The following is a 21,278-nucleotide window of genomic DNA, read 5'->3' on the forward strand; positions in this document are numbered from 1 at the left end:
CTTCTAAATAACTCACGTGGCAAAGGGAAAACCAAAAGAAATAAGAAAGCATTCTGAACTGAATGAAAATGAATACACAACATGTCAAAATTCTTGGGATGCAGCTAAAGCAGTACTAAGGGGGAAAGGTATAGCAAACTCTCGTATTAGCAAAGAAAGGTTTGAAATAAATGACCTTGGTTTCCATCTTAAAAACTAGAAAAAAAGAGAGTGAATTAAACCCAAAGTAAGCAGAAGAAAGGAGATACTAAGATCATAATAGGAATTAATGAAACAGAAAACAGACAACAGTAGAGAAGTCAATGAAACCAGAAGTTGATGGTTTATCAATGACACTGATAATCTGTAGCCAACTAGTCAGGCAAAACAGGAAGACACCAATAATCCACAGTAGGAACAAAAGAGGTGATATCAAGGCATTAAGTGGAGAATGAGGAAATATTAGGAACAAGCTTATGACAATAAATCTGACACCTTAGATGAACAAACATTCCTTCAAAGACGCAAAACACCCAAGTTTGTCAAAGAAGAAACATGGAACTTCGGGGCGCCTGGGTGGCTCTGTCGGTTGGGCGTCTGATTCTTGATTTCAGGTTAGGTCATGATCTCATGGTTCACGGGATCAAGCCCCAGTTGGGGCTCTGGGTTGACGGTGTGGAGCCTGCTTGGGATTCTCTCTCCCCATCTCTCTCTGCCCCTGCCCCACTGTCATGTGCTCTCTCAAAATAGATACACTTAAAAAATAAAAAGAAGAAACAGATACCCCCAATAACCATATATCTATTAAAGCCATTGAATTAGTAATTAAAAGTCTTCCCACAAAGAAACTCCAGACCTCAATGGCCTTCATATTGAATTCTACCAAACATTTAAGAAAGAAATGAAATTATTCAACAAGACTCTTCCAGAAAATTGAAGAGGAAGTAATTTTCCCAGACTCATTCTACAAGGTCAGCATTACCGTGATACAAAAACCAGACAAAGATATTAAAAGAAAAAAAAATTCAGGGCACCTGGCGGGCTCAGTCAGGGGAGCATGTGACTCTCGATCTCAGGGGTGTAAGTTCAAGTCTCATGTTGAGTGTAGAGATTACTTAAAAACAAACCTTAACAAGGAAAATAAAAAAAATTCAAGACCACTATCCTTCATGAAAAAATATGCAAAAACTCTAAACAAAATTTTAGTAAATGGACTGTCTAGATCATTCAAGGCCAGGAAAGAGCAGTCTTTCAACGAATGGTGATGGGACAACTAAACGTCCACATACAAAAGAATGTAGTTGGACCCCTGCCTCACACCACACAAAAAGATTAACTCTAAATGGATTATCGTTCTAATGTTTATTTATTTTTCAGAGAGACAGAGACAGAATGCGAGTGGGTTAGGGGCAGAGAGAGAGGGAGACACAGAATCCGAAGCGGGCTCCAGGCTCCGAGCTGTCGGCACAGAGCCCGACCCGGGGCTCGAACCCACAAACCGTGAGATCGTGACCTAAGCTGAAGTCGGACGCTCAACCGACTGAACCACTCAGGTGGATTATCGTTCTAAATGCAAGAGCTAAAAATATAAAATTCTTAGAAGAAAATACGGGAGAAAATTTTCATGGCTCTGAGTTAAGCAGTCTTCTTAGATATGGAACCAACAGCATAACCAGCAAAAGAAAAAAAGTACGAGTTGGACTTCACCAAAACGTAACACTTTTGTGTTCAAGGGACACCATATCAAGAGACTGCAAGACAATCCATAAAATGGGAAAAAACATTTGCAAATCAGATATTTAATAAGGGGACTTAGCTCCAGCATAAAGAACTCTTAAAAAAAAAATGTTTTATTGGGGCTCCTGAGTGGCTCAGTCAGTTAAGCATCTGATTCTTGGTTTCAGCTCAGGTCACGATCTCATGGTTTGAGAGTCTGAGTCCCTCATCAGGCTCTGTGCTGACAGTGTGGAGCCTGCTTGGGATTCTCCCTCCCACTCTCTCTCTGCCCCTTCCTGTTCTGTCTCTCTCAAAATAAATAAATAAATTTAAAAACAGTTTTATTTATTTTTGAGAGCGTGTGAGTGGGGGAGGGGCAGAGAGAGAGGGACAGAGGATCTGAAGCGGTTCTGTGCCGACAGCAGCGAGCCCAACGTGGGGCTTGATCCCACGGACCTGTGATATCATGAGCTGAGGCTCAAATCAATAGTCGGATACTTAACTGACTGAGCCACCCGGTCGCGCCCATAAAGAAGTCTTAATAACTCACAGTAAAAAGGACAAGTTACCCGATTTTTTAAGTGGGCAATGAATACGTATTTCTCCAAAGCAGATGTACGAATGGTCAATAAATACATGAAAAGATGCTCACATTCCTCCTTGCTAGGGATAATGCAAATCAGAACCACAAGGAGACACTGCTTCACACCAGGTAGGATGGCCATGACCCAAACGACACATGATGAGAAGTGCTGGTGAGGGGGTCGAGCGCCTAGAGGCCTCAGTCATTGCTGGTGGGGACGTAAAATGCAGCCTAAAGAAAGAAAACACATCCAGACTGGAAAGAAAGAAGTAAAATTGGATGTTTTTGTAGATGACGTGATCCTCTATATAGAAAATCCTAAGAAATCCTCAGAAAAAATAGCAGAACTAACAAGTGAGTCCAGCAAGGTCAAAGGATATCAGATCAATATTTAAAAATGAATTGTAGTCTAGGGGCATCTGGGTGGCTCAGTCAGTTAAGTATCTGACTCCGGATTTCGGCTCAGGTTGTGATCTCGAGGTTCCTGAGTTCAAGCCCGGCATTGGGCTCTCACTGTCAGCACACAGCCAGCTTTGGATCCTCTGTCCCCCTTTCTCTGTCTGCCCCTCCCCTGCTCATGCATTCTCTCTCTCAAAATAAACAAACATTAAAAAAAAAAATCAATTGTAGTCTAGCAATTTCTGAAATGAAGATAAGAAAACAATTCCAGGGGCGCCTGGGTGGCTCAGTGGGTCGGGCGGCTGACTCTTGATTTCAGCTCAGGTCATGATCCCAGGGTCGTGGGATCCAGCCCCAAGTCAGCTCTGCAATGAGTATGGAGCCTTCCTGGGATTCTCTCTCTGCCTCTCCCTCTGCCCCTCCCCTGCTCGTGTGCGTCCTCTCTCTTTCTCCCTCAAATAAAATTTTAAAAAATTCCATTTACAATAGCATAAAAAGAACAAATATTACAAGCGTATTAGTAAACAAATTATAATTATAAATTAAATAACCAGCAATAAGTTAGCATTTATTAATAAATTTAACAAAAGAAGTACAAGACTTGGACACTAAAAATTACAAAGCTCTGGTGAGAGAAAGCAGAGGCATCAATAAATGGGGAGATGTTTCCCGCTGGTGACCTGGAGTGCTGTCAGCGGTGGTGCCTCCCGGCCAGAGTCCCTAACAACATCCCAGGAGGGTTTTTTTTTTCTTTTTTTGGCAGAAATTGACAAAGTTGATCCTAAAAAATTTATATAAAATACAAAGTTCCCAGGATAACCAAAATAATTTTCAAAAAGAAAAACCACATTGGAGGAATCTCCAATTTCCAAACTCACTATGGGGCTACAATAAACAGGACGGTGTGGTGGCACAGGGACAGACGCAGGAGCCAATGGAACGAAATAGAGTCTGGACATAAACTGTCATTCTTTTTTTTTTTTTTTAATTTTTTTTTAACGTTTATTTATTTTTGAGACAGAGAGAGACAGAGCATGAACGGGGGAGGGGCAGAGAGAGAGGGAGACACAGAATCGGAAGCAGGCTCCAGGCTCTGAGCCATCAGCCCAGAGCCCGACGCGGGGCTTGAACTCGCGGACCGCGAGATCGTGACTTGAGCTGAAGTCGGACGCTTAACCGACTGAGCCACCCAGGTGCCCCTAAACCGTCATTCTTACAGTCAAGCAGTTCGAGACCCAGGTGCCAAGGCAATCCAGTGGGGAGGGGACAGTCTTTTCAGCATGTGGTGCTGTGACAGCTGGACAGCCACACGAAAAGAGATGAATTTAGAACCTGATCTCATCCACAAAAAGTAGCCGAAGACGGATGGCAGAAATCCAAGAGCAAAACTTTTCCCAGAAAACAGGAGAATATCTTTGTGTGCTTGGGTCAGGCTAGGAATTCCCACACAGGTTACCAATATCATGATCCACAAAGGAAAAAATTTACTCATTGGACTTCATCAAAATTAAAGCCCTTTGTACTTCAGCAGATAGCATTAAGAAAATGACGAGCCACAGACTGAAACTATTTGCAAAGATGCACCTATAGAAAGACTCGTATTCAGAATACGTCGGGAACTCCAATAACTCAAACCAGAAGAGGAACACAGCCTAACTTTAAAAAACAGGCAGCATGTTTGGATTAACATTTCTCTAGAGAAGATACACACGTGGCCGATAAACACACGGAAAGCTGAAACACCTCGTCAGCCGTGAACTGTGGGTCAGAACCGAGAGGGGCACCAAGATGGGGCGCCCCCGGACGCCCCCTCGGGCCGGCTGTGCACGCGCAGGGTGTGGGAAACCCAGCCCGGGCCCCGCCGACCGCGTTGTAAACTGTGCGGCCACTTTGGGAAACGGCCTGGAGGTTTCTTTAAAAATTTACACGTAAATCTGCCACGTGACGCGGCGACCCCACTCGTGAGCGGATAACCGAGGGACAGAGCACACGGGCCACCCAAAAACTTGCGCCGAGCACTGCCACGTGGGTGCACCCCAGCAGAGTGTGCCGGTCAGAAAAGCGGAGCAGGTGTGAGGAGAGGGGTGGGGTGGGCAGGGGGCCGCAGGCAGGAGGTGCGAGGCACGGTCCGAAACAGACGGCGTGGCGCTGCTTGCCCGACTCCGGGAATTTGCTAAAGATCATCGAATCGCTTACAGCACAAAGATTTCACGCTAGAAAAATGGCACCACAATAAAGCCGTGAAAACAAACCAGCTGTGGGGGCGTCTGGGAGGCTCAGTCCGTTAAGGGTCAGACCCTTGGTTTCAGCTCAGGTCATGATCTCACAGTTCGTCGGTTCGACCCCCCCACGTTGGGCTCTGCGCTGACAGCGTGGAGCCTGCTTGGGGTCCCCCCCTTCTTCTCTCTCTGCCCGTCCCCTGCTGGTGCGCAAGCGCACGCACTCTCTCTCGAAATAAATAAACATAACAAAATAAAATAAACCAGTTGTGACTGTCTTTGATCCGCGCCGCACACGGGGGCTTCCTGGTCAAAGCTTGCCAAATTCGGGCGAACTAACGGACGTTAGGAATCCCAGGCACGCGTTTTAGTAGCGGTGGTCCTGCCCGGCCACGCACAGGGACCGGTGACCGTGCGGGGGCCCTCTCCGCACCGCGCCCTCTGCTCACGGGTCACGGGTGGGACCGGCTTTGGGAGGTCAGCTGGTCCACGCTGTGCGTTGCTGCCCCGCTGGGTCCCTCAAAGAGCAGCCCAGATGCTACAGGAGACCTGCCCTCCCGGATCACCCACGGAGGACACGGGAACTCGCCCCCGCAGACGCCAGCGGTGCGTAGAGTCACCCTTCCTCCTGTAAGACGACCGATGGCCACGGGCACGCACAGAACCACCCCACACGCACACGATCACTGCACACGTGCACAACCATCACACACGCACAACCACCCCACACGCGCAACCACCCCACACGCGCACAACCATTGCACATACAACCACCCCACACGCACAACCACCCCACACGCGCACGATCACTGCACACACGCACAACCATCGCACACGCACAACCACCCCACACGCACACAACCACTGCACACGAACACAACCACCCCACATGCTCACAACCACCCCACACGTGCAACCACCCCCACACGCGCACCATCACCGCACACGCTCACAACCACTGCACACGCGCACACGCCCGCCACCTGGAGGCCTCGCGTGCCTACTGCCTGTCTGCCGAGGCTCCCGTGGCGAGGACCTCCAAACAAAGAATCTGCTGGTGTCCGGGTACTGGAAGCCACTCGTGGCATCTCGTCCCTAACCCTGAGAGCCCGACACCTGTTTGTCCTTCCGAAAACGCAGTCGTCACCCTGCAGACACTCACTCTCGGCAACTTCCCCGCTGTCCTGCTGTAGCTGAACGTTCAAGTCGAAGGAAGACCCCTGGGCCACGTCTATCACCTCCGGACCCAGAATCACGATCCTCCTGGCTTGTGCTGGGAGACAGCAGAGCGGAGCACGGGTGAGCGGGGCACGGGGGACGTCGTCCGCTGGAGCCCACACCCCCCACGCAGGCCCAGCAGCCTCGATTCCCAGAGCTCTGTGGGGAGAGGGTTATCACTCGCCGCGGTCAATCCCCTGCAAGAGCCACCTGACCGAGTGACCTGGGCAGTCGCTAGAACGAGACCGTGACCCCGCCCTGAGGGTCAGCTGTGATTTTTAAGCAATTCCCACAAGTCCACCGAAGAGACTGCAGAGGGCCACCAAACGGGGAAGGGCTGTAAGCAAGTGGCTCATCAGCATTTGGGTCTGTACACCGTGGAAGGTTCCGGCACATCCTCTGCTTGGTTGGGACTCAGGCCCTGCACGCCTTGTGTCTGAGTCAGGGGCTCCACGTGTGTGGACGAGGTGCTACGGCCACCTGCCGGGGAGCTGGCCTGGAGGGCGACCCACCCACAGGCTGGCCCCCACCTCCTGGATCTGCTGGGCGTCCTCTGGGGTCTGAGCGGCCGGAGACAGTGTTTTCAGCGTCTGCTTCCCCCTGAACCCCGAGCCCTGGGGGGCTGGGAAGGATCCGGGAGTCCCTCCAGGAGACTCCCCCTGACCTAGGCTGCCACTCCCCTTCACAGGACCTGAGCCCCCACCGAGGAGTCCTTCCCGGCCTGGCGGGCACCTGCCGCGGCCTCTCCCCTGCAACGGGCCCTGGGGACCCACCTGAGGTCGTGGCCGGTCAGCTCTGAGTGAGCAGCTGCAGCCCGTGACCCCTGGCCCCCGGGGTGGCACTTCTGTCCTGGAGTCTAACAGGAGGTCACCTGAACCGGCGAACAGAGGGAGGGGCCCCTGCAAGCCCTCTGCTCCAGTCACGGTGCAGAGAGTTCAGGGAGGGGGACAGGTGCCCGGGGCCCTGCGGGCGGGGACCCTCTGAGGCTGGGACCCTCCTGCTCACAGCGGGGCCATGGCTGTCCGAGGTCGGACTGGGGCCTCTGCCGGTCACGGTCACGAGCCCTTCCGAAACCCGACTGGAATGTGTTTCTTCTGAAGGGGCTGGGGTTCTAGATGAACTTCACCATCACCCCCAAACACCTCCTGACCCAACTCCCCTGTGCCGGTGCCTGGGGCCGCCTGAGGGAGAACTTACAAAAGGACCTTGCAACGCCGAGGGGGGGGTGTGGGCACTTACCCGCCGGGTGGCCATTGATCCACATCCCGCGGTAGACGGCCCCGGAGCAGAGGGTCATCCTGCCCAGGCCGCTGAAGACGTCACCGTGCCACTGTCCCTGCAGAGACAGCCGTGTGCACTCAGAACCCACAGAGGGCACGTGTGATGCAGGGGGAGGGGGTGGCCCCGGGGTCCCGGGGACCCTTCGAGGGCGGGGAATCACGAGCTGCTGCTGTGTGGCCACGCTGCCCTGCGACCGAAGTGTAAGGAGCCGTGACGTTTGGGAGCAAGGACACGTGTACAAGATGCCAACGAAACACCGGCTCGGAAAGGGGGCCCTTTCGGCACAGAAACCCTCTCGGTAAGGACACCGCACGTGTGCGGGCCGGAGGGCTCCCTGACGACGGGCAGGCCCATCGAGGGGCCTGCTGAGTCCCCGCAGCGCACACCCCACTCTGCCGCCCTCACAATAAACCTCGCTTTCCGAACCACACACACAACAGGGCAGAAGAATGAGAACTACGTCACTTCTGTGGGAAACTTCAAGGGCCTGCTGGTACTTTGTTTGACTACGAATTACTCCTTCTGGAAGAAAACTCAGCCGAAGGCACGTTTGGTTCCACGCATCCTTCCGTGGGAGCTGATCGGGCTCCGCTCCCCCGCCCTGCCCTCCACCTGGGCTGGGCCACGGTCGATGCCCGCGTGGACGGCGCTGCCCACGGGCCCCGAGGGACACAGCGCAGCTGAGGCCGGTGCCGGCCTCTCTCAGGCCCCCAGGAGGGGCCACGGGGCCGTGGCAACGGCCCCCGGGGGCTGCGGCCCGGCACAGCTTGGACGCCCCAAACCTGGGAAGGAGCCTCCCGCGGGCGGCCTGGGGAACAGAGTCGCCGAGCACCAGGGCTTTGGAGTCAAGTCACCGTGAGGGGTGGAGGTCCGACCACGGCTCACCCCTGGGCCGGGGCTCCGGACAGCGGGCAGCCCCCCGGGCACCCGGCAGGGGCGGCGACCCGACCGCCGCGGCCACAGGAGGGCCGGGGCTCCAGGTGGGCAGGGGCAGGCCGAGCCCAGCCGCAAGGCCTGGCCGTCCCTCCCGCCCGAGACCCAGACGGCAGAGTCGGCCTTGCGGCTGTTCCCGGTCTCCCGAGGCTGCACCTCGGGGATGCTCGGTGCACGCGGGGCTGAGGTCGCGTCCCCCAGGAAGTGGCCCCCGGGTGCAGGCGACGGGCCGGACCAAGCCCGCGGGCGCTGCTCTCTCATCCTGGACTCGGGGCGGGAAGCCCACCCGGCAGCGGCAGGGGCGGCTCCGGAGACGCCTGTGAACACCTAAGTGACCATCAGCGGGTGCCGAGCGCACAGGTACCCGCGTGGGGACGGGGGCGCGGGCGCTTCCACCTACATACGTGTTCTGTGCGTACCTGCGGGCAAGCGTGTTGCGTGTCTGCCTGCGTGTGTGTGTGCGTGGCCGGGCAGCGGCACTCTCTCACGGTGACGGGCGAGGTGATCTGGGCGGGAGCCAGCAGAGCAGCGGTCCCGGGCTGAGCTGTGGTCCGTGGGTCGAGGTCGGGGCAGCGCTGGGAGGGCAGGGTGGCTGCCCCCGGAGCCCCCGGTTACCGTCTGCTTGCTGGGAAACCCTTTCCCTCACGACACCATCCCCAAACCTGACGAGTTACCAGCTTCAGCTCGGGCGACAGACCCCTGGCTGGCCACACGAAAAGCCCACAGGAGCCACACCAGATCCACCGCCCCCAACAGAGGGGCGCCCTTCCGCCTGGAAACCTCTGGGCTCGGGCCCGGGGCCCGGCGGCAGCAGGTGACACAGTAGGATGTGGTCAGGCCCCAAGGAGGCCGGGGCAGGGGTGGTGGCCACAGGTGAGGGCTGCGTCTTGCAGAGCGACACCTCCCTGTGGGGCCCCGCGGCCTCGAGGCCTCCCTCGGCCTCGTCGCTCCGTCCCACCGACGCGAGAGCTGCTGTTTCTGCGCCCCCTTGTGCTCTGGGCAAGCCTGCTACCTGCCCTCACCCTGCAGCGCTCGTCCCTGTCCCTGGGCAGGCATGTGGGTCACCCCACCCTGCGGGGATGGGAGCAGGGCCCCTGGAGCCCAGCCATGTGCTCACGTGCCCTCCCAGGCGCCGGCCCCATGCCCGCACCTCCCTCTCTGGGCTCCAGACGCTCCCGCACACGGACCCAACCCCGTAGCCCCGCCCCGCCCACGGGGGCACCCGAGACTCCTGGAGGCAGGGGCCGCAGCTCCCACGGGTGGACACTCTTGTAAATGCTTCCTGGCTCCCTCGGGCCTGCATCAGGGCCCAAATCGACACAGGCCGAAGGGCCCTCCAAATGGCGCGATGGCTGCTGAGCCAGTCGCCCGCGCCCGCCCACCTCACAGCCATTTCCGCCACGACAGCCGCCGCCTCTCGTCCCCGCTCGCACTCCCGTCCACCAGGCCAAGCACCGGCGCAGCCTTGCCTGGGAAGCATCGGACTCTCGGGTCATTCCACACCCAGGGCCTCCGAGGAGGAGGGCGGCCCGTGGGCACAGGCGCCCCCGTCCCCCGGCGACCTTTAACTCGCCTGCTAGAACCTGAGCCCAGACCGCAGCTCCGGGGCAGCTGGGCTTCCGCGGCTTCAGTGCAGAACCACACTGGGACGAGCACACTCGGGTGTGCCACGCAACTCAGCCAGCGTGGGACCTTTTCTAATTAATGTCATAAATCATACCTGCGAGAGCCCTGCCCTTTCTCCGCCGACACACGCCCGAAGCACGAGTCACCACTCCTCCAACTGTCTCCTGGAGGAGGCTGGACCCCCACGAGGAGGGGCGAGTGCATTCCACCCGGGGCGGGGGCTCCCTCCGCCCAGGGAGCTGGCTGGCGCCCAGGCCGGGGCTGCTGCACGGTGGGAGCCATCCCGGGAGGAAGCGCGGGGCCTGTGTCCACACCACAAAGACCGAGGGAACGGGGTCCAGTGTTAGGAGACGGTCCCGCGGGACGACGGTGAGGCACGCCTGTCAGCCGCGGCTGCGGGGCTCCCCTAGGACCCCGAGGGTGATGCTGTGGACTGAGCAGCTGGGCCCACCTCTGGGCGCCCAGGGCTCCACAGGATGGGACCCGCCTGTTTGGAGCCTCCTTGAACAGAGTGGGGCCAATGGGACGAGAGATTCGTGGCTTGTGCCCACAAGTGACGGGGATAAATTGTGTGAGACAAGCGCTCGACTCTCTTCTCATTTAAGGAAGCGCTCTGCTTGACCGACGCGACTTTTCTTTCGGAGGGAAAAGTTGCTGTGCTTTCGTGGTTATCGCTTCTGTGCCGGCCCCTCCTCCGTGCTCCCTAGTGCTCCCTGAATCTGCAGCCTGGCACACTGGCGGCCACTCAAAGAGGCATTCGCGGTCTCCGCGCCATGCCAAACCTCGGAGCTGGAGCAGGTGACCACTTCCTTTGAGGTCACGGGCTCGCAGACCAGGTCGGGGTGGCTGGGGTCGGGTCACATATGAGGAAATGGCCGCGGGCCACCTGCCCGGGCCCCGCGACTCTCCAGGAGCCCCGGTGTCCCCGGCTTGCGGGACGGCCTGCAGGGGTGGCAGTGACCGCACAGGCTGGCACGACGGTGGCATGGGTGTGCGCCCCACTCTCGTCTCCCGAACACCAGGGTCACAGGGTGTCATGCTTGACCTCCGTGACCCTGTTCTAAGTTCCCGGGATTTCACGGTGTCAGCGGTGGCTCTCGCTGCCTGCCCGCGTCCGTTTCTGAAGTCTGTGGACATCTGAACCTCACGTGGAGCCTGTAGCCTGGCGTTGGCTCCCGCGATGGCTCCGGCAGCCCAGACCCTCCTCCCACACGTGCTCGAAAAGGCCCAGATGCCTCTTCTGTGCTGCGTGCAGCGCCCCCCGGGGTCACGGCCCCACATCCCTGGACTGTGAGGGGGGGTGTGGGGACACAAAGGCCCCCGGCGCTCCTGCAGACGCAGGGGAGCCGCCAGCAGGTGAAGACACACATAAGGCCGGCCACCTGCTCCCTATGGCAGGCAGGTGCACCGAGCAGCAGGCCTCCCTCTGGGAGAGCCAGCACGGAAACGCAGCCAATGTGCACGGACAGCCCGGAAGCCAGCAGCTGCCGGTGGGGACCATGCCGCAGCCGCACAGGTAGGGAGCGCTCGGCTGTGCGAACAGCTCGGCCTGCCTCCACTCCGCGGGAGTGCGGCTCGCCCCCACGGCGCTATCGGCCCCCAGGCCCCGTCCGCTATTGTGCATGGTACCCACACTGGTCGGGGCAGGTTTTCCGGAACAGAGAAGGACAGATGCTGGTGGGAAAGTAATGTGGCACAGCCGCCGTGGGAACCGTGAGGAGTTCCTCGCACATCCAGCAGTGAGCTACCCCGCGGTCCAGAAGTCCCCGTGGTGGGTCCACGGCCGCAGAACCGGGCGCAGGCCCTGTGAGGGCTGGGCGCCACCCCCCCCACGCGCACGGCAGCAGGCGCTCGAGGAGCCGAGGGGTGGGAGCCGCCCCGGTGCCCACCGACGGAGGCACGAACACGACGTGGTCCCTCCACGCCGGGGAGGATCATCCGGCCCTAAAGAGGGAGGAACACAGATGCCCTCGGGGGCACCGTGCTCCGTGACAGCGGCCCGTCCCCACAGGACAGACCCCGTGGGACTCCGGGGACGCGCAGTACACGCGGGGGTCAAATCCACAGAGAGAGTGGCGGGGTGGGCGCCAGTGTTTCATGGGGCGGAGCGTCCGTTTGGGAAGGTGGAAGGTTCTGGAAATGGGCGGCGGGGACGGCCGCGCAACTGTGTGAACGTGCTTGATACCTCCGAACTTCACGCTTGGTGGTTAAGACGGTACGTTTCAGGTCAGGGGTATCTCACGAGATACACAGATCGTTTTCAAGAGGGCCGACTCCTTCCCTGCGAGGGCCCAGGGGGTCGCCCACACCCTCACGGGAGATGCGCCTTGGGGTGGCGCCCCGCTCCCTGCGGCGGCTCCGTGTCTACCGATCACCGATTACCGGGTGACTCCCGATGCCCGGAGGTCAGAGGTCGGGCGGGAGGTGTCCCTACACCCGGAGAGGCCCGCGCTGGACCCGGGAGCCCGCGCCTTCCTCATCGGCCAGGCCCGGCGCCAGACTGTGCGAGGACTCTGTGGCGGTCCGAAAGGCGTCCTGGCAGCTGCGAGTGAGGGCCCTGAGGCCGCCCTGTGGCTGCAGCCTGAGCCCACCCCCTCCTGGCGTGGCCCTCCTCCTTTGGCCCCGTCCGTCCGTCTGTCTGTCTGCACGGCCAGCTGGAAGCCAGCTTAGAAAGGGGCTGGAGGGCAGAGGATGGACCCCGGTGCCGGCCCTTCCTCCGGGACCCGTGTGCCACTCAGGCCGTCAGGTCAGCGCCTGGACCGCAGGGGAGGTGGCTGCTCATGTCCCTGCCATCACGTGCGTATGGGGCTGCCCAAATGGACACCGCCCAGCACGATGGAGGATGGGTGTCCCAGCAGCACTTGGAGCTGCAGGGGGCAGGCGGACTGTCCGAGGTTCTTGGGCAGAAGGCTCCGGAAGGTTGGGACGCTGCCCAGCAAAAGGAAATGGAGAGACACGAGTCTGCATCCCGGGGAGACGCGGCCTGGAGGGACCAGGCTTCCACCTCCACTCATTTGAGGCGCCCCACGCCTCCCTCAAGGGCGTGTGGGGGTCCCGAGGTCTGCAGGCTGGGATGGTGTGGCTGGAGACACCACGGGGCGACTGTCCAGGCAAACACCTCCTCACTCTGGACGAGGCAGCCTGGCCATCGGGAGCTGCAGCCCAGGGCGGTTCTGTCGGAGACCCGGCTCCCGGCCCGCAAGTCGGAACAAGATGTCTCCCGAGTGGGAGAAGCCCCTGGCAGGCCTGCCGAGGCCACGCTGCTGGCAGGGCTGGGCTGCCCCCTGGTGGATCGCCCGGCAGGCGTCCCGGGTCAGCCCGGGGAGTGGGGGGCTGCTGCCCGTCCCCTCCTGGCTGAGCCTCGACTTGCAGGGGAGGCCTGAGCGGGGGCCCAGGTGGGCAGCCACAGCCCCGAAGGGAGGCCATGCAGGCGGCGGAGGGTCCGAGGGCCAGAAAAGCCTCCAGAAACAGGGAAGTGCTGGGGGCTCTAAAGAGCGTGTTGCCCTGTCCGGCCGTTGGGAGCCTGACCCGGGTCCTAGGCTGTGCCGGCTGTCCCCGAATGTCACAGGGATGTGAGCGAGCCCGGGCTCCAAGCCAGGACTCCCTGATGTGGGAGGCCTCCTCTGGGCCTGTGAACTCACAAGGCCCTTGAACTACAAGATGGGCAGAACTGAGGCGAGGGCTGAGGACAGAGCCCGGTGCCTGTGGCGAGAGGCCTAGCGGCCAAGTGGCAGATTCTGGTGTCCCCCAGCCTGGGGTGTGGCCGTGCACATTTGTGGAGGTGACTCCAGGTGGGGCGAGGACCCTGGGAGGAGGGCCTGCCCTGCGTTTCTCTTCCCTTGCAGCTCCGGAGAATTGAGGCGGACAGTCTGTGGCCCCATAAGGACGGACGGACGGACGGACGTCCCCTCGTGGAGAAGCAGCAGGTCACAGCAGCACCTGCAAATGGGCGCGGTGCAAACCACCAAGCACACCAGCCCAGTCCAGCAGGGCAGCAGCAACGTGGACGCGGGGCCCCTCGAGCACAGGGGGCGCTGGCCTGGGTGCGGTCTTACCGGGGCAGATCTTGCTTCACGAGCAGGGAAGGCAGCCAGCCGTGGGGGGCTTCCCGCACTACAGGCCGGCGTCCGGGCACCCCCGCCCCTGCCCCAGCCACTCCGTCTCCACCCCGGGCCGGGGACCATTTTATGGCCTCTCAGCCCCAGAGCCACCCTTCTTGGCCGCCTTCGGGGGGCGGAAGCCGGACCCCTTGAGGTCTCTGTCGGCCGGCTGGTGCGCCGCTTCGTCAGCAGAGGGCGCTGCAGGGGCAGCCGCGAGCAGCAGCACCTGGGCTCCCAGAGCCGGGTTTAGTGGGCGTGTCACAACCACGGCGACAGCTCCATCGGTCTTGAAGCCCCCCGTGCGCGCCACGACTCTCCCTGCCCGAGCCAGGTCCCGGGTCCATCTTTGGGGGCGTGTCCGGGGCCACCCGTGCGTCTGCTTTTACCCCGCCTAGCGCTGCACAGCCTCTCGCCAGCTGCCCGTGTCCATGTTCACGCACTGGTGTGGTTTGTCCCCCAGCGGGACTCGGCTCTGGGCACCACTGCCACCTGACGGTCCCGAAGCCGGGGGTCCTTGCTTCTCCTCTGGCCTTTGCTTCAACAGCCAAGCTGTCAGCACGGCCGCGTCTTCACCTCCGAAACGTCCTGATGCTGTTCTCTGCGCCCCATCGCCTCTCCTGACGGTGGCTCCGACTAAGAGCCAGGCGGGCCTCTCCCACAGAGACCACAGCGTCACCCCTCCGGCCCTTCCCGAGACGCTCGGAACACATTCCAGCCCCGCTGAGGCTCCAGGGCCTCCCAAGCCGGCCTGCCATACCCTCTTCCTCCCGCCCACACACGAGGACACATCAGGGAGGACGGCCAGGCCCCTGGCCACCCACCTGCCTGCAGACCCAGCGGGGCCCCTCATCCAGTCTGGCCGCCGACCGGAGATACGCATCCCTGGCTCTGCCCGCTTTGCTCCCGGCCGGGCATGCGGGCCAGTGTCCATAAAAAGAATGATGAATTCTGGGGTCTTGACGAGGTCTTTGGATCTGCCTGGGTCTCTCTCCCCCACCCCTCGTAGCGAGTAACCCCCCTGTCAAACCCGAGGGGCAGTGCCTGCAGCGGTGAGGGGGGACGGGCCTCCTCGTCCGCTTCCGCACATTATCAGTGGGGGCATCCCTCACCAAAACCCTCTTTGCCCGCACCGAGGGCATCCTCAAGGGACTGAGAAATTTCACCTCATTTCCACAGGCAACAGTGCGGGTTATGGCATCTCAGGAGCCAGTCAGGAAAGGTACTGGCCGGGGCCCTTCACCGCAGCCCTCCGGGCCCCTGCTGGGGGCGGGTAGCAGCACTGACACGCACCGGAACACTCCGGAGGCCAGCACAGAGGGCCTGGGTCCCGCCAGGTCCCCAGATACCTCATAGGTGGAGCCGTCGGCACAACGCAGCACCCCGTGCCCCTGACGCTGGTCCCGGACCCAGTCGCCTTCGTACTCGTCACCGTTCCTGGGGACACAAACACAGGGGCTGCCGTCAGCCTGGGGAGAGCCAGGTGGCGGCGCTGACTCAGACCGGCTCCTCCGACCGGGGCTCAGCAAGCGCCGCCGGGACGGAGGCGAAAATAGGCTCTGAGCAGATGGCGTGAGCTCCTGCCTCGCCAGGGCCTGCTGCGGGCGGGGGGGTGGCGGGGGGCTGTGGCCTTGGCGCCCGCTCGCCTGGCCCCCCAGGTGAGTAAGACTTGGAGAGGCTACCGGAGAAGCGGGGGGGACCTGAGCGGAGCCGCGGCCGCCGGATTTAAAGGCAGGCAGGCAGGCCTGCTGCCGTGGAAGCCTTGGCTCGTCCTCCGGCCAGGGCCCCGCACCCGCCTCCCGGGACGTCTTCTCTCCTGCACACCCCGTGAGCGATGTCCGTAACTGAGAGAACGGTCAGAATCCTACCAAGAACTCAGACCGAACCTCGTGGACCGGCGCTGGGGGCTGGGGACAGACGGGTGGCGTACTCACCGGAAGACCATGTGTCCTTGGCCGTGTCGCTGGTTGTCATGGAACCACCCCCAGTAGGCTTGTCCGTCCCGGTCCACCAGACGCCCGTATCCTAGGGAGTGAGCCCAGGCACCCAGTGTCACCTCTTGCGTCCTGCCAGGTGGACCTACATCCCTGACGGGGCTTTGCGGGCCTCCTGAGGGCGGGTGGGTCGGGAAGAAAGCTGGGGTCGGCGGGGCCCCGGGAGCCAGGCCGTCCTCCCAGGCCAGGGCCGTCGGGGCAGGAAGGGCAGATTTGATTTAGGGTGGCCCCAGCGGCCACCCAATGGAAGTGGCTCTGGGGTCCGGCTCTCAAAGGTCCTGAGTGAGGGTGGGAGGGTGTCACTTAAGGACCCCAGCCCCCCCCTCCCCAGAGTCTGAGGCCGGAGTGCCTGCTGTGTGGTGGGGCCCACACCATGGCCTGGCCACTGCAGGTGTGCACGTGAGCCCGTGGGAAAGCCGCCCCTCACAGCCATAACAGCAGGGCTGGGCCCCGAGTTACAGACTCAGAGGCCCTCGGCCTAGAGGCCAGAGGACACGCTCGTGAGGACAGGGCTTCACTGTGTCGTTCGGGACAGCTCGGAAACGCGTGCGGACACCATGAAGGCACCATCGGACCTCGTGGCCTCTTGGCCCGGTTCTGGGTGCTGGTCTTCCAGAATAGTGAGCGCTCTGGTCTTTGGGCCTCGGGGGCACGCATGCCACCCCCAACTGCTCCCTTGGGGCAGAGTCCACTTCCCCCCAAGCATGGCCTCTTGACTCGCTCTGTGAGCAGCGTGACCTCAGAGGGCCTGCACCTTCTCGCCCCCCAGGAGCCCCGAGGCTTTTAGGCCAGGAGGGCCCGGGAGCTACCAGCCCTGCTCGAGTGCCGTCACTGAGGCTGGAGGGGAGACCCCACGTGAGTGCGGAAGCTTTCCCAGCAGGGCCGGGCCAGATCGCAGACGCCTGGGGTTGTGGGCAAACAATTAAGTCGCGGTTGTCTTGAGCCACTGGATTTAAACCACAGTGGTGGTTAACCGACACACGACCCTTGTCACAGCCACAGCACACGGGGTCCCCGGGCCATGGCCCCCACACGGAACTGGGGGAAAGGCTCCCAGGCCCCGGGTGCATGTCAGGCTCCCTGGGCAAGCTCAGATTCCTGAGCCCACACGGGCCCCCTGAGTCAGATCTTGGTGAGGGGTGCTGGTGTCCAGGGCTCCCCACACAGCACCCTGCCACACTCAGGAAGTTCTGGTGGCCGTCAGACCTTCTCTCATGCCGTGGGAGAGCTCCCCTTCGTAACATCCACCAGCTTTGTACTTCATGACGCCACGTCCTTGAGGTTCTCCCAAAACAAACTGTCCCGAATAGGTGTTCCCTGGTGCAGAGGAGGAGGGGCACAGGCATCCAGGGTTAGAGCTGTTGCCTGTGTCCTTGGTGGGTCAACAGTCAGACCCCCCTGTCCCCAATCAGTGGCGGCAGGCGCCATTTATTTACCTTGGCTGACGAGACAAGGTATGATTGGGTAGGTCTGGCCCTGTCATCCTGGTTACCGTAGGGGTGTCGGTTCCCTCCCCTCCTCGCCTGTGGGAGCAGACCTGTCCTAGGACGACCCTCTGTGGCATCCGTGAGCCCAAGGGAAAGGCCTCTCTGGGTCAGTCTGTGGAGTGAACCTTCCCTCCCAGAGAAGCGGCCACCAGGCTTGCCTGCGAGGGTCTGGGCTCCTGGAGCCGTGGCTGACCCTGCCCCAGGGGACGCTCTGCTGACTCAGGACACCTAACGGAAACCAGGAGCCCACATTTCACAGTCGGAGGGGCCTTCTGCAGCCGGAAGCCAGGTACAACTTAGAGCAGATGGCTTATGAGGGAGGAGTTAGCATGCCCATACCTGTCCCCACCGCTAACCTGATGAGGCCCAGATCCGGCAGCCTTCCCCCGTGATCTCCCCGTCCGTGAACTCGCCTTCGTAATAGCCCCCATCTTTAAACAGCAGCTTCCCCCGACCTGGGGAAAGATCAGGATGTGAAGTCAGACCGAAGTCGGAGTGACTGCTGGCACACGTGTGTGGCCGGGCTCGTTTCTCAGAGGGAAGAGCGAGGCCTTGAGGCTCTCAGGTCTCTGTCTTTGGCTCCGTCTCTGGTCCCACACCTGCTCTCTGCAAACTCACCCACATGCACGCTTATCAACAGAAATGTTTCCGAAACATTACGAACACCCGCTATCTCAGCCAGGATGACTGCAGAGCCATCAGAGTGCAGAGGAGATCCCACTCCGGCCTCTTCAGTGGGGACGCTACGGTCACCTGGCCTCCATCAGCACTGGGGACGAAGGGGAGTCTGTGACACAGGGCAGCACTCAAGAAAACATTTAAAAAAGGGGAATTGGGGTGTCTGGCTAGCTCAGTCAGAGAAGCGTGTAACTTTTTTAAAAATTTTTTAACGTTTTATTTATTTATTTATAGCAGAAAAAAATCTGATGTTTTCTGAGATATGTATTAGTGTTCTTCCATAACAAATTATTACAAACAGAGTGCTAAGACAACAGAAACTTACCATCTCACAGTTCTGTAGGCACAGGCCAGAATTACAAAATCAAGGTGTAGATAGGGTTGGCTCCTTCTACAGCCTCTGAGGGAAAATCTATTCCATACTTCTCCCCTAGCATTTTGCCAGCAATCCTTGACCTTTCTTGGCTTACTGATGCACCCCTCCAGTTTATATTTCTATCTTCTATTGCCTTGTCCTCTGTGTGATCTCCCCTTTTCTTCTCTTATGAGGAAAATCATTTTTGGATTTAGGATTCAACTTAGTCCAGGATGATCTCATCTTGAAATTATTCACAATCATACCTGTAATGGTTTCTTTTTTTTTTCCTTCAATATATGAAATTTATTGTCAAATTGGTTTCCATACAACACCCAGTGCTCATCCCAAAAGGTGCCCTCCTCAATACCCCTCACCCACCCTCCCCTCCCTCCCACCCCCCATCAACCCTCAGTTTGTTCTCAGTTTTTAAGAGGCTCTTATGCTTTGGCTCTCTCCCACTCTAACCTCTTTTTTTTCTTTTTTCCTTCCCCTTCCCCATGGGTTTCTGTTAAGTCTCTCAGGATCAACGTAAGAGTGAAAACATACGGTATCTGTCTTTCTCTGTATGGCTTACTTCACTTAGCATAACACTCTCTAGTTCCATCCACGTTGCTACAAAGGGCCATATTTCATTCTTTCTCATTGCCACACAGTACTCCATTGTGTATATAAACCACAATTTCTTTATCCATTCATCAGTTGATGGACATTTAGGCTCTTTCCAGAATTTGGCTATTGTTGAGAGTGCTGCTATAAACATTGGGGTACAAGTGCCCCTATGCATCAGTACTCCTGTATCCCTTGGATGTTTTATTTTTTGAGAGACCGAGAGAGACAGAGCACGAGCAGGGGAGGAGCAGAGAGAGGGAGACACAGAATGCCAAGCAGGCTCCAGGCTCTGAGCTGTCAGCACAGAGCCTGACGCGGGGCTCAAACCCATGAATGGGAGATCATAACCTGAGCCGAAGTCAGATGCTCAACAGACTGAGCCACCCAGGTGCCCTGTGTGTAACTCTTGATCTCAGGGTTGTGAGTTTGAGCCCCACATTGGGGTAGAAGTTACTTAAATAAATAAAAAAAAAAAACTTAAAAAAAAGTAAAAGGGGGAACCATGAGGTCTTAGACACAAGCCTCCCTGCCCGGCCTCGAGGAAGAGAAGCAAAGATTTCAGACAAAAGCAAAAAATGTCTTGTGTGACAATGACACAAGTCAAAAAGTTAAAAATATAGAAAACACTAACAGTCAGTAGACACAAAAAGAACTCATATAAAAAAAATTCCAAAAGACCAGTTCTCCAGGAGAAAAACGGGCAGAGGATATGAGAAGGCAGAATCCCCAGACAGACATGCCCATGAACATAAATGCTTAAATGCGGGAAAGTCTGGGCCCACCTCTGGAGAGGACTCCCCCGCCTCTTACTGGGCACTTTCTCTTCTCTAGTGCTGAGGTGTTTTTGTTTGTTTGTTTTCAAAACTAGGTAATTTTCTTGATCATCAAAAGTAAACCATGAAGACAATTTTCAATTTGGCCAAGACAGATGAAAACCCTGGGGAGGATTTTACACTTGTGGCTTCCCCTGCCCAGGGTGCCCCAGAGCCTGCCAGCAGGCGTTGGCGGAGGGGTCTCTCAGGGCCCTGCAGGGACTTTCCTCGACTCTCATGACAGGGAGCGTGGGGCCCAGCAATGCTGCTCCTGCAGCCACCTGCCCGCCCAGGCACCCCAGGAAATGGGCTGTCGGTGCAAGGTGGCAAGCGTGGGAGTGGGCCACAGATATTTCTTACCATGTTTCTTTCCTCCTTTCCATTCTCCTTCATATCGAAAGAAAGAATTCGGGTACACGTAGACACCATAACCTGATTGTTGGAAAGAAAATGGACGTGTGAGCACGTGGTGACACAGGTGACCCCGCTGACAATCAACAGACACTAGAGAGGGGTGGTCTCTGGGCCCTGAGGGGAGTGTGCAGGATGCGTGCACAGGGTCCTTGAGAGGCTGCGGCCTGGGGAGGGTCTGGGAGACAGCTGCTGGGGGAAGGTGAGGTACAGGGTTGAGGGGAAGGGGCCAGCCCCGCCATTCCTCTGCACGAACGCACCAGGGTCCTCTGGTCCCCTCGGGACAAAGCCCATATTTACACCTGAGGGGTCCTGCCAGCAGCTGCAACCCTCCAGTTCCCCACCAGCCCCGTTTCCACCGCGCAACCTGGACTCCTGCACCTGCCGTAAAGAAGCCCAGGCTCCACCTGAACTACCTGAAGATGGTTCTTCTCATCTACGAGCAGCTCCCGCCAGCCTCGGAACCGCGCGTCCAGGGCCAGGCCCGGACCCTCCCGGCTCCGCTGCGGGCCCGGGAACCCTCCCACTCGCGGGGGTGCCCCCCTCCCAGGCTCGGGACACTGGGGCTTCCCCGGGGTTGTCGGCTGGGACCTTGGCGTCTCCCTCCCGCCGCGCACGGAGGCCCGGTCCCGGCCTACAGCCATTACCGTCCCGCGGCGGCCTCGGTGGGTCCCGGCGAGGCAGGCTGGAGCTCGGGCTCCCATGGCCGGCGGCTGCCATCTTGCCGCTTGGGGTTTCCTTAGCAACCAGCAAAGTTCTCTTCCATTGGCTCGTGGGCCAGCCTCTGGGCGACAGCAATCTCTGGACTGGAGTTGTGCAGGCCCGGAGCCCCCCCCCCCCCGGACGCCAATACGCATGCGCAGCACAGCGCGTTTCCG

At 59.0% G+C, this 21,278-nt stretch overlaps 1 protein-coding gene across 1 annotated transcript in view; it reads right to left on the reverse strand.

Annotated features, from left to right (window-relative positions):
• MORN1 (MORN repeat containing 1) overlaps nucleotides 1-21,186 on the reverse strand; it is a 51,016-nt gene extending 29,830 nt beyond the window's left edge. Inside the window, exons 1-8 of the mRNA XM_030324702.1 lie at nucleotides 21,048-21,186; nucleotides 20,350-20,421; nucleotides 17,889-17,987; nucleotides 17,252-17,362; nucleotides 15,986-16,076; nucleotides 15,401-15,488; nucleotides 7,354-7,450; nucleotides 6,059-6,169 (exon numbers count right to left, since the gene is read on the reverse strand). Coding sequence (XP_030180562.1) covers nucleotides 6,059-6,169; nucleotides 7,354-7,450; nucleotides 15,401-15,488; nucleotides 15,986-16,076; nucleotides 17,252-17,362; nucleotides 17,889-17,987; nucleotides 20,350-20,421; nucleotides 21,048-21,120 — 742 coding nt within the window. The 5' untranslated portion in view covers nucleotides 21,121-21,186. The remainder of the gene's footprint in view (nucleotides 1-6,058; nucleotides 6,170-7,353; nucleotides 7,451-15,400; nucleotides 15,489-15,985; nucleotides 16,077-17,251; nucleotides 17,363-17,888; nucleotides 17,988-20,349; nucleotides 20,422-21,047) is intronic.
• Nucleotides 21,187-21,278: the final 92 nt, after the last annotated feature.

The sequence above is a fragment of the Lynx canadensis genome, chromosome C1 (assembly GCF_007474595.2).
Source record: "Lynx canadensis isolate LIC74 chromosome C1, mLynCan4.pri.v2, whole genome shotgun sequence".
In the NCBI taxonomy this organism is placed as follows: Eukaryota; Metazoa; Chordata; class Mammalia; order Carnivora; family Felidae; genus Lynx; species Lynx canadensis.